We start from the raw sequence: 13,452 nt of genomic DNA on the forward strand, positions 1-13,452 counted from the left end.
TCATTATCTTTTTTTGTGCAGCAGTACGGCTGTCAGCAGCACAGATATAGTTCCAGCAGCAACCACACATATTCTATGTGATTTATTATTTATTAGGTGTCCTGTTTGATGTCATCGCTTCTGAAGGAAGCATCCATAGTATAGTGTAAGTGGGTAGGGTCCATGGTGTAGGGGTAGTGGGTAGGGTCCATGGTGTAGGGGTAGTGGATAGGGTCCACGGTATAGGGGTAGTGGGTAGGGATAGTGGGTAGCGTCCACGGTGTAGGGGTAGTGGGTAGCGTCCACGGTGTAGGGGTAGTGGGTAGGGTCCATGGTGTAGGGGTAGTGGGTAGGGTCCATGGTGTAGGGGTAGTGGGTAGGGGTAGTGGGTAGGGTCCATGATGTAGGGGTAGTGGGTAGGGTCCATGGTGTAGGGGTAGTGGGTAGGGTCCATGGTGTAGGGGTAGTGGGTAGGGTCCATGGTGTAGGGGTAGTGGGTAGGCTCCATGGTGTAGGGGTAGTGGGTAGGCTCCATGGTGTAGGGGTAGTGGGTAGGCTCCATGGTGTAGGGGTAGTGGGTAGGCTCCATGGTGTAGGGGTAGTGGGTAGGGTCCATGATGTAGGGGTAGTGGGTAGGGTCCATGATGTAAGGGTAGTGGGTAGGGTCCATGGTGTAGGGGTAGTGGGTAGGGTCCATGGTGTAGGGGTAGTGGGTAGGGTCCATGGTGTAGGGGTAGTGGGTAGGGTCCATGGTGTAGGGGTAGTGGGTAGGGTCCACGGTGTAGTGGGTAGGGTCCATGGTGTAGGGGTAGTGGGTAGGGTCCACGGTGTAGAGGTAGTGGGTAGGGTCCACGGTGTAGTGGGTAGGGTCCACGGTGTAGTGGGTAGGGTCCACTGGGTAGTGGGTAGGGTCCACGGGGTAGTGGGTAGGGTCCATGGGGTAGTGGGTAGCGGGTAGGGTCCATGGTGTAGGGGTAGTGGGTAGGGTCCATGGTGTAGTGGGTAGTGGGTAGGGTCCATGGTGTAGTGGGTAGTGGGTAGGATCCACGGGGTAGTGGGTAGGGTCCACGGGGTAGTGGGTAGTGGGTAGGGTCCATGGGGTAGTGGGTAGCGGGTAGGGTCCATGGTGTAGGGGTAGTGGGTAGGGTCCACGGTGTAGGGGTAGCGGGTAGGCTCCTCGGGTAGGGTCCACGGGGTAGTGGGTAGCGGGTAGGGTCCACGGGGTAGTGGGTAGTGGGTAGGGGTAGTGGGTAGGGTCCATGGTGTAGGGGTAGTGGGTAGGGTCCATGGTGTAGGGGTAGTGGGTAGGGTCCACGGTGTAGGGGTAGTGGGTAGGGTCCACGGTGTAGTGGGTAGGGTCCACGGTGTAGTGGGTAGGGTCCACGGTGTAGGGGTAGTGGGTAGCGTCCACGGTGTAGGGGTAGTGGGTAGGGTCCACGGTGTAGGGGTAGTGGGTAGGGTCCACGGTGTAGGGGTAGTGGGTAGCGTCCACGGTGTAGGGGTAGTGGGTAGGGTCCACGGTGTAGGGGTAGTGGGTAGGGTCCACGGTGTAGGGGTAGTGGGTAGGGTCCACGGTGTAGGGGTTGTGGGTAGGGTCCACGGTGTAGGGGTTGTGGGTAGGGTCCACGGGGTAGGGGTAGTGGGTAGCGTCCACGGTGTAGGGGTAGTTTGTGGGTAGCGTCCACGGTGTAGGGGTAGTGGGTAGGGTCCACGGTGTAGGGGTAGTGGGTAGCGTCCACGGTGTAGGGGGTAGCGTCGACGGTGTAGGGGTAGTGGGTAGGGTCCACGGAGTAGTGGGTAGCGTCCACGGTGTAGGGGTACTGGGTAGCGTCCACGGTGTAGGGGTAGTTTGTGGGTAGCGTCCATGGTGTAGGGGTAGTTTGTGGGTAGCGTCCACGGTGTAGGGGTAGTTAGTGGGTAGCGTCCACGGTGTAGGGGTAGTTAGTGGGTAGCGTCCACGGTGTAGGGGTAGTTTGTGGGTAGCGTCCACGGTGTAGGGGTAGTTTGTGGGTAGCGTCCACGGTGTAGGGGTAGTTAGTGGGTAGCGTCCACGGTGTAGGGGTAGTTTGTGGGTAGCGTCCACGGTGTAGGGGTAGTTAGTGGGTAGCGTCCACGGTGTAGGGGTAGTTAGTGGGTAGCGTCCACGGTGTAGGGGTAGTTAGTGGGTAGCGTCCACGGTGTAGGGGTAGTTAGTGGGTAGCGTCCACGGTGTAGGGGTAGTTAGTGGGTAGCGTCCACGGTGTAGGGGTAGTTTGTGGGTAGCGTCCACGGTGTAGGGGTAGTTAGTGGGTAGCGTCCACGGTGTAGGGGTAGTTTGTGGGTAGCGTCCACGGTGTAGGATAAGGTACCCCGTCTCCTTAACTCCTGATCCGCAGGCTACTTGCCCGGTACATGTGATTAATGGTGTACATGCGCTGGTTATTTTGGGGGGGGTAGTCCAACTCCCAAACTACCCGTCTATACACACATCCTCAGTAACTGACCATGTTACCAAAACACACATCTTATATTTTTCCACAGTTTATAACTGTTGAGAATTTTGTAGAAATTTGGCAAACACATAATGTATGGTTGGTACGGCCTGAAATCTTGGAAATGTCCTGGAATTTTACAATGTTTTCCAGTCTTGGAAAAGTTTTTTAGAAAATGATCAAGTCTGAAAATAATACTTTTTTTTGTATTTTATTTGGGCACATATTTTTTACCAATCACATAAAAATCAGCCAGGATCGGAATATGACACCTCAGTGCATCTGTGTGTCATTACCTGCATGTGTACCAGTGGGCAATTGCTCAAGGCCTATAAAATATGATAGAGAACAGACTGATTAGGTAGCCAATTCAAATCATGTAGCCTGGCTAGTTCTCTCTCTCTCTTGTTAACTGTTAAGTGTTTCCTCTATGCGTTTCCCCTATATGATCTTTGATATATTGAATGAGCAAATTATTGGATAAAGCCATAGCAACATTTCCACCAAATATGTTTTACATCAAGGGAGGTCAACCATCCTCCAGGAGAGCTAATGAGTGAAGGCTTTTATTCCATGTATTATTTTAGTCCTCTAATAAAACATATATTTTAGAAATGAGCTGCTCAACCGGACCTTGATAAACTGACTGCAACGTGTTTGAACAGGGCTGTATCAAAAGCCTGCACACCCATCAGCTCTCCAGACTGAGGGTTGACCACATGTGTTTATACAGTTGCCTAACAGGGATTCTACTTTGTGGGGGGTTAAGTGCCTTTCACAACGACAGGAGATGGTAGACTACATGGGATCAGAGGGCAGCCTCCAAGTGTTGATACCACATTTATGGTTTAAAGTCCTGAAATTCAATCTGTCTAAATGTGTATGAACCCTGCATGGCCAATACAATTGAACTTCAGGAACAGCCAAGCAGGTATTCTTCCTGTTTAACCCTGTGACCTTCAACCTCCCAGGTGGACATGAACTTCATGAAGAAGATCCCTCCGGGGGCGGAGGCTTCCAACGTGCTGGTGGGAGAGGTGGAATTCCTGGAGCGACCAATCATAGCCTTCATCAGGCTGTCCCCCGCCGTGCTGCTCACTGGTCTCACTGAGGTGCCCGTACCCACCAGGTAACAGTGTGTACATACACTTATCTGAATCGTATGACAGGCATTTAGTTATTTTGACTGGAGTTATGGCAATAGACAACAATTTTGGAAAAATATATTGTGTGTTGAGGGGAGTGGGTGTGTGGTGGTGTGTGCTTGGATGGACTCTGATTCTATCCTGCTCTCCTATTGCTCAGGTTCCTGTTCCTGCTGCTGGGTCCGTTTGGGAAGGGTCCTCAGTACCACGAGATCGGCCGCTCCATCGCCACGCTGATGACAGACGAGGTGAGGAGCACTACAACACAGCTCTGGATTGGTCTAATTTCAACCTTGGCCAATCACCGATTGGTCCCATGCTGTGGCGTCAGAAGCAGTGACATGTCGTTTGAGAGACTGCTGTTGTCGTCCTGTGCCAGGTCTTCCATGATGTAGCGTACAAGGCCAAAGACCGGAACGATCTGCTGTCGGGGATAGATGAGTTTCTGGACCAGGTGACCGTCCTACCCCCAGGAGAGTGGGACCCTACGATACGAATCGAGCCCCCCAAGAGTGTCCCGTCTCAGGTGAGGGATCTGGACGAAGATGTTGGTTGGCTGCTATTGAACGTGTGAGACATGCTGATGGGTAATATTGTAAGAGAACCGCTGTGGACACAGTGTGTGTACAGTACGGATGGTTAGAATGTTGAGGGCTGTGCAGTAACCTGGCCTGTGGGGGGCTTTTCTCTCTACACAGGACAAGAGGAAGATGCCCTCATTGCCCAACGGCTCTGCCCATAATGAGTCCTTCAAGGAAGACCAGCACCAAGCAGGACCAGAGCTACAGAGGACAGGGAGGTGGGTCTCTCTCTCACACACAAACACACACAATGGGTTTTCTTTAATCCCTTTTGATGAAAAGGAGCTGCCAGAATGAGTGGTCACCTTGGCAGCTCATTATAAAAGCATGATAAACATGAAGAGAGCTGTTCACTAGAGGTCTGGAAAGTCTTTCATGTGTCTGATGTAGAAGCTGAAGAGGTCTAATGCAGCCTTTCATCTAGCAGCACTTCACCAGTACTCCACCACCCCACACACACCGTCTACACACCAGTACTCCACCACCCACACACACCGTCTACACACCAGTACTGCACCACCCCACACACACCGTCTACACACCAGTACTCCACCACCCCACACACACCGTCTACACACCAGTACTCCACCACCCCACACACACCGTCTACACACCAGTACTCCACCACCCCCACACCACACCGTCTACACACCAGTACTCCACCACCCCACACACACCGTCTACACACCAGTACTCCACCACCCCCACACACACACCGTCTACACACCAGTACTCCACCACCCCACACACACCGTCTACACACCAGTACTCCACCACCCCACACACACCGTCTACACACCAGTACTCCACCACCCCACACACACCGTCTACACACCAGTACTCCACCACCCCACACACACCGTCTACACACCAGTACTCCACCACCCCACACACACCGTCTACACACCAGTACTCCACCACCCCACACACACCGTCTACACACCAGTACTCCACCACCCCACACACACACACCGTCTACACACCAGTACTCCACCACGCCACACACACACACCGTCTACACACAGTACTCCACCACCCCACACACACCATCTACACACCAGTACTCCACCACCCCACACACACACCGTCTAAACACCAGTACTCCACCACCCCACACACACCGTCTACACACCAGTACTCCACCACCTCACACACACCGTCTACACACCAGTACTCCACCACCCCACACCCACCGTCTACACACCAGTACTCCACCACCCCACACACACACCGTCTACACACCAGTACTCCACCACCCCACACACACCGTCTACACACCAGTAATCCGCCACCCCAAACACACCGTCTACACACCAGTACTCCACCACCCCACACACACACCGTCTACACACCAGTACTCCACCACCCCACACACACCGTCTACACACCAGTACTCCACCACCCCAAACACACCGTCTACACACCAGTACTCCACCACCCCACACACCGTCTACACACCTGTACTCCACCACCCCACACACACCGTCTACACACCAGTACTCCACCACCCCACACACACACATCGTCTACACACCAGTACTCCACCACCCCACACACACCGTCTACACACCAGTACTCCACCACCCCACACACACCGTCTACACACCAGTACTCCACCACCCCCACACACACCGTCTACACACCAGTACTCCACCACCCCACACACACACACACCGTCTACACACCAGTACTCCACCACCCCACACACACACACCGTCTACACACCAGTACTCCACCACCCCACACACACACACCGTCTACACACCAGTACTCCACCACCCCACACACACACACCGTCTACACACCAGTACTCCACCACCCCACACACACACACCGTCTACACACAGTACTCCACCACCCCACACACACCATCTACACACCAGTACTCCACCACCCCACACACACACCGTCTACACACCAGTACTCCACCACCCCACACACACCGTCTACACACCAGTACTCCACCACCTCACACACACGTCTACACACCAGTACTCCACCACCCCACACCCACCGTCTACACACCAGTACTCCACCACCCCACACACACACCGTCTACACACCAGTACTCCACCACCCCACACACACCGTCTACACACCAGTACTCCACCACCCCACACACACACCGTCTACACACCAGTACTCCACCACCACACACACACACCGTCTACACACCAGTACTCCACCACCACACACACACACCGCCTACACACCAGTACTCCACCACCCCACACACACCGTCTACACACCAGTACTCCACCACCACACACACACACCGTCTACACACCAGTACTCCACCACACACACACACACAGTCTACACACCAGTACTCCACCACCCCACACACACCGTCTACACACCAGTACTCCACCACCCCACGCACACATCGTCTACACACCAGTACTCCACCACCCCACACACACCATCTACACACCAGTACTCCACCACCCCACACACACCGTCTACACACCAGTAATCCACCACCCCACACACACCGTCTACACACCAGTAATCCACCACCCCACACACACCGTCTACACACCAGTAATCCACCACCCCACGCACACACACTGTCTACACACCAGTACTCCACCACCCCACACACACCGTCTACACACCAGTAATCCACCACCCCACACACACCGTCTACACACCAGTAATCCACCACCCCACGCACACACACCGTCTACACACCAGTAATCCACCACCCCACGCACACACACCGTCTACACACCAGTACTCCACCACCACACACACACCAGTACTCCACCACCCCACACACACCGTCTACACACCAGTACGCCTCCACCCCACACACACACCGTCTACACACCAGTACTCCTCCACCCCACACACACACCGTCTACACACCAGTACTCCCCCACCACACACACACCGTCTACACACCAGTACTCCACCACCCCACACACACCGTCTACACACCAGTACTCCACCACCCCACACACACACATCGTCTACACACCAGTACTCCACCACCCCACACACACACCGTCTACACACCAGTACTCCACCACCCCACACACACCGTCTACACACCAGTACTCCACCACCCCACACACACCGTCTACACACCAGTACTCCACCACCCCACACACACCGTCTACACACCAGTACTCCACCACCCCACACACCCACCGTCTACACACCAGTACTCCACCACCCCACACACACCGTTTACACAGCAGTACTCCACCACCCCACACACACCGTCTACACACCAGTACTCCACCACCACACACACACACCGTCTACATACCAGTACTCCACCACCCCACACACACCGTCTACACACCAGTACTCCACCACCCCACGCACACACCGTCTACACACCAGTACTCCACCACCCCACGCACACATCGTCTACACACCAGTACTCCACCACCCCACGCACACATCGTCTACACACCAGTACTCCACCACCCCACGCACACATCGTCTACACACCAGTACTCCACCACCCCACACACACCGTCTACACACCAGTACTCCACCACCCCACACACACCGTCTACACACCAGTACTCCACCACCACACACACACCGTCTACACACCAGTACTCCACCACCCCACACACACACACACCAGTACTCCACCACCCCACACCCACCGTCTACACACCAGTACTCCACCACCCCCCACACCCACCGTCTACACACCAGTACTCCACCACCCCACACACACCATCTACACACCAGTACTCCACACCAGTACTACACCACCCCACACACCGTCTACACACCAGTACTCCACCACCCCACACACACCGTCTACACACCAGTACTCCACCACCCCACACACACCATCTACACACCAGTACTCCACCACCCCACACACACCATCTACACACCAGTACTCCACCACCCACACACACCATCTACACACCAGTACTCCACCACCCCCACACACACACACCGTCTACCACACCCAGTACTCCACCACCCCACACACACACACCGTCTACACACCAGTACTCCACCACCCCACCCCACACACACCGTCTACACACCAGTACTCCACCACCCCACACACACCATCTACACACCAGTACTCCACCACCCCACACACACACCGTCTACACACCAGTACTCCACCACCCCACACACACCGTCTACACACCAGTACTCCCCCACCCCACACACACCGTCTACACACCAGTACTCCACCACCCCACACACACCGTCTACACACCAGTACTCCACCACCCCACCACACACCGTCTACACACCAGTACTCCACCACCCCACACACACCGTCCACACACCAGTACTCCACCACCCCAAACACACCGTCTACACACCAGTACTCCACCATCCCACACACACACACACCGTCTACACACCAGTATTCCACCACCCCACACCCACCGTCTACACACCAGTACTCCACCACCACACACACACCGTCTACACACCAGTACTCCACCACCACACACACACACCGTCTACACACCAGTGCTCCACCACCCCACACACACACCGTCTACACACCAGTATTCCACCACCCCACACACACCGTCTACACACCAGTACTCCACCACCCCACACACACCATCTACACACCAGTACTCCACCACCCCACACACACCATCTACACACCAGTACTCCACCACCCCACACACACCATCTACACACCAGTACTCCACCACCCCACACACACACACCGTCTACACACCAGTACTCCACCACCCACACACACACACCGTCTACACACCAGTACTCCACCACCCACACCACACACCGTCTACACACCAGTACTCCACCACCCACACACACACACCGTCTACACACCAGTACTCCACCACCCCACACCACACCGTCTACACACCAGTACTCCACCACCCCACACACCACCGTCTACACACCAGTACTCCACCACCCCACACACACACCGTCTACACACCAGTACTCCACCACCCCACACACACACGTCTACACACCAGTACTCCACCACCCCACACACACCGTCTACACACCAGTACTCCACCACCCCACACACACCGTCTACACACCAGTACTCCACCACCCCACACACCTACACACCAGTTCCACCCACACACACCGTCCACACACCAGTACTCCACCACCCCAAACACACCGTCTACACACCAGTACTCCACCATCCCACACACACACACCGTCTACACACCAGTATTCCACCACCCCACACCCACCGTCTACACACCAGTACTCCACCACCACACACACACCGTCTACACACCAGTACTCCACCACCACACACACACACACCGTCTACACACCAGTGCTCCACCACCCCACACACACACCGTCTACACACCAGTACTCCACCACCCACACACACACCGTCTACACACCAGTATTCCACCACCCCACACACCCCGTCTACACACCAGTACTCCACCACCCCACACACACACACCGTCTACACACCAGTACTCCACCACCACACACACACACACACCGTCTACACACCAGTACTCCACCACCTCACACACACCGTCTACACACCAGTACTCCACCACCTCACACACACCGTCTACACACCAGTACTCCACCACCCCACACACACACCGTCTACACACCAGTACTCCACCACCCCACACACACCGTCTACACACCAGTACTGCACCACCCCACACACACCGTCTACACACCAGTAATCTGCCACACCGTCTACACACCAGTACTCCACCACCCCACACACACCGTCTACACACCAGTACTCCACCACCCCACACACACACCGTCTACACACCAGTACTCCACCACCCCACACACACCGTCTACACACCAGTACTCCACCACCCCACACACACCGTCTACACACCAGTACTCCACCACCCCACACACACACACCGTCTACACACCAGTACTCCACCACCACACACACACCACCGTCTACACACCAGTACTCCACCACCCCACACACAACCGTCTACACACCAGTACTCCACCACCTCACACACACCGTCTACACAACCAGTACTCCACCACCCCACACACACACCCTTCTACACACCAGTACTCCCCCACCACACACACACCGTCTACACACCAGTACTCCACCACCCCACACACCGTCTACACACCAGTACTCCACCACCCCACACACACCGTCTACACACCGTCTACACACCAGTACTACACCACCCCACACACCGTCTACACACCAGTACTCCACCACCCCACACACACCCACCGTCTACACACCAGTACTCCACCACCCCCCACACACCAGTACTCCACCACCACACACACCACCCACCGTCTACACACCAGTACTCCACCACCACCCCACACACACCGTCTACACACCAGTACTCCACCACCCCACACACACCAGTACTCCACCACCCCACACACCCACCATCTACACACCAGTACTCCACCACCCCCACACACACACACCGTCTACACACCAGTACTCCACCACCCCACACACACCGTCTACACACCAGTACTCCACCACCCCACACACACACACCGTTTACACACCAGTACTCCACCACCCCACACACACACACCGTCTACACACAGTACTCCACCACCCCACACACACCGTCTACACACCAGTACTCCACCACCCCACACACACCGTCTACACACCAGTACTCCACCACCCCACACACACACCGTCTACACACCAGTACTCCACCACCACACCCACACACCGTCTACACACCAGTACTCCACCACCACACACACACACCGTCTACACACCAGTACTCCACCACCACACACACACCACCGTCTACACACCAGTACTCCACCACCCCACACACACCGTCTACACACCAGTACTCCACCACCCCACACACACACCCGTCTACACACCAGTACTCCACCACCACACACACACACACACCGTCTACACACCAGTACTCCACCACCTCACACACACGTCTACACACCAGTACTCCACCCCTCCCACACACACCGTCTACACACCAGTACTCCACCACCCACACACACACCGTCTACACACCAGTACCACCACCACACACACGTCTACACACCAGTACTCCACCCCCCACACACCGTCTACACACCAGTAATCTGCCACACCGTCTACACACCAGTACTCCACCACCCCACACACACACCGTCTACACACCAGTACTCCACCACCCCACACACACCGTCTACACACCAGTACTCCCCCACCCCACACACCGTCTACACCCAGTACTCCACCACCACACACACACCGTCTACACACCAGTACTCCACCACCCACACACACACCGTCTACACACCAGTACTCCACCACCCCACACACACACGTCTACACACCAGTACTCCACCACCCCACACACACGTCTACACACCAGTACTCCACCACCCCACACACACCGTACACACCAGTACTCCACCACCCCAACACACACACCGTCTACACACCAGACTCCCCACCACACACACACACCGTATACACACCAGTACGCCACCACCCACACACACCGTCTACACACCAGTACTCCACCACCTCACACACACGTCTACACACCAGTACTCCACCACCCCACACACACATACACACCAGTACCCCCACACACACACCGTCTACACACCAGTACTCCACCACCCCACACACCGTCTACACACCAGTACTCCACCACCCCACACACACACGTCTACACACGTCTACACACCAGTACTACACCACCCACACACCGTCTACACACCCAGTACTCACCACCCCCACACACACCGTCTACACACCAGTACTCACCACCCCACACAACACCGTCTACACACCAGTACTCCACCACACCACACACACACCGTCTACACACCAGTACTCCACCACCCCACCACACACCACCGTCTACACACCAGTACTCCACCACCCCACACACACACCGTCTACACACCAGTACTCCACCACCCCACACACACACCGTCTACACACCAGTACTCCACCACCCCACACACACACCGTCTACACACCAGTACTCCACCACCCCACACACACACCGTCTACACACCAGTACTCCACCACCACACACACACACCGTCTACACACCAGTACTCCACCACCACACACACACACCGTCTACACACCAGTACTCCACCACCACACACACACACACGTCTACATACCAGTACTCCACCACCCCACACACACACACCGTCTACACACAGTACTCCACCACCCCCACACACACCGTCTACACACCAGTACTCCACCACCCCACACACACCGTCTACACACCAGTACTCCACCACCCCACACACACACCGTCTACACACCAGTACTCCACCCCCACACCCACACACGTCTACCACACCAGTACTCCACCACCACACACACACACGTCTACACACCAGTACTCCACCACCACACACACACACCGTCTACACACCAGTACTCCACCACCCCACACACACCGTCTACACACCAGTACTCCACCACCCCACACACACACCACCGTCTACACACCAGTACTCCACCACCACACACACACACACACCGTCTACACACCAGTACTCCACCACCTCACACACACCGTCTACACACCAGTACTCCACCACCTCACACACACCGTCTACACACCAGTACTCCACCACCCCACACACACACCGTCTACACACCAGTACTCCACCACCCCACACACACCGTCTACACACCAGTACTCCACCACCCCACACACACCGTCTACACACCAGTAATCTGCCACACCGTCTACACACCAGTACTCCACCACCCCACACACACACCGTCTACACACCAGTACTCCACCACCCCACACACACCGTCTACACACCAGTACTCCCCCACCCCACACACACCGTCTACACACCAGTACTCCACCAACCCACACACACACCGTCTACACACCAGTACTCCACCACCCCACACACACACCGTCTACACACCAGTACTCCACCACCCCACACACACACCGTCTACACACCAGTACTCCACCACCCCACACCACACCGTCTACACACCAGTACTCCACCACCCCCACACACACCGTCTACACACCAGTACTCCACCACCCCACACACACACACCGTCTACACACCAGTACTCCACCACCACACACACACACACCGTCTACACACCAGTACTCCACCACCCCACACACACCGTCTACACACCAGTACTCCACCACCTCACACACACCGTCTACACACCAGTACTCCACCACCCCACACACACACCTTCTACACACCAGTACTCCCCCACCACACACACACCGTCTACACACCCAGTACTCCACCACCCCACACACCGTCTACACACCAGTACTCCACCACCCCACACAC

At 55.7% G+C, this 13,452-nt stretch overlaps 1 protein-coding gene across 1 annotated transcript in view; it reads left to right on the plus strand.

Moving 5' to 3' along the window:
* Positions 1 to 13,452, plus strand: part of LOC115176761 (sodium bicarbonate cotransporter 3) — an 87,274-nt gene that overhangs the window by 43,041 nt on the left and 30,781 nt on the right. Inside the window, exons 8-11 of the mRNA XM_029737037.1 lie at positions 3,422 to 3,579; positions 3,756 to 3,843; positions 3,975 to 4,121; positions 4,294 to 4,394. Of these exons, the coding sequence (XP_029592897.1) occupies positions 3,422 to 3,579; positions 3,756 to 3,843; positions 3,975 to 4,121; positions 4,294 to 4,394 (494 nt within the window). The remainder of the gene's footprint in view (positions 1 to 3,421; positions 3,580 to 3,755; positions 3,844 to 3,974; positions 4,122 to 4,293; positions 4,395 to 13,452) is intronic.

This window comes from Salmo trutta, chromosome 37 (assembly GCF_901001165.1).
Source record: "Salmo trutta chromosome 37, fSalTru1.1, whole genome shotgun sequence".
NCBI lineage: Eukaryota > Metazoa > Chordata > Actinopteri > Salmoniformes > Salmonidae > Salmo > Salmo trutta.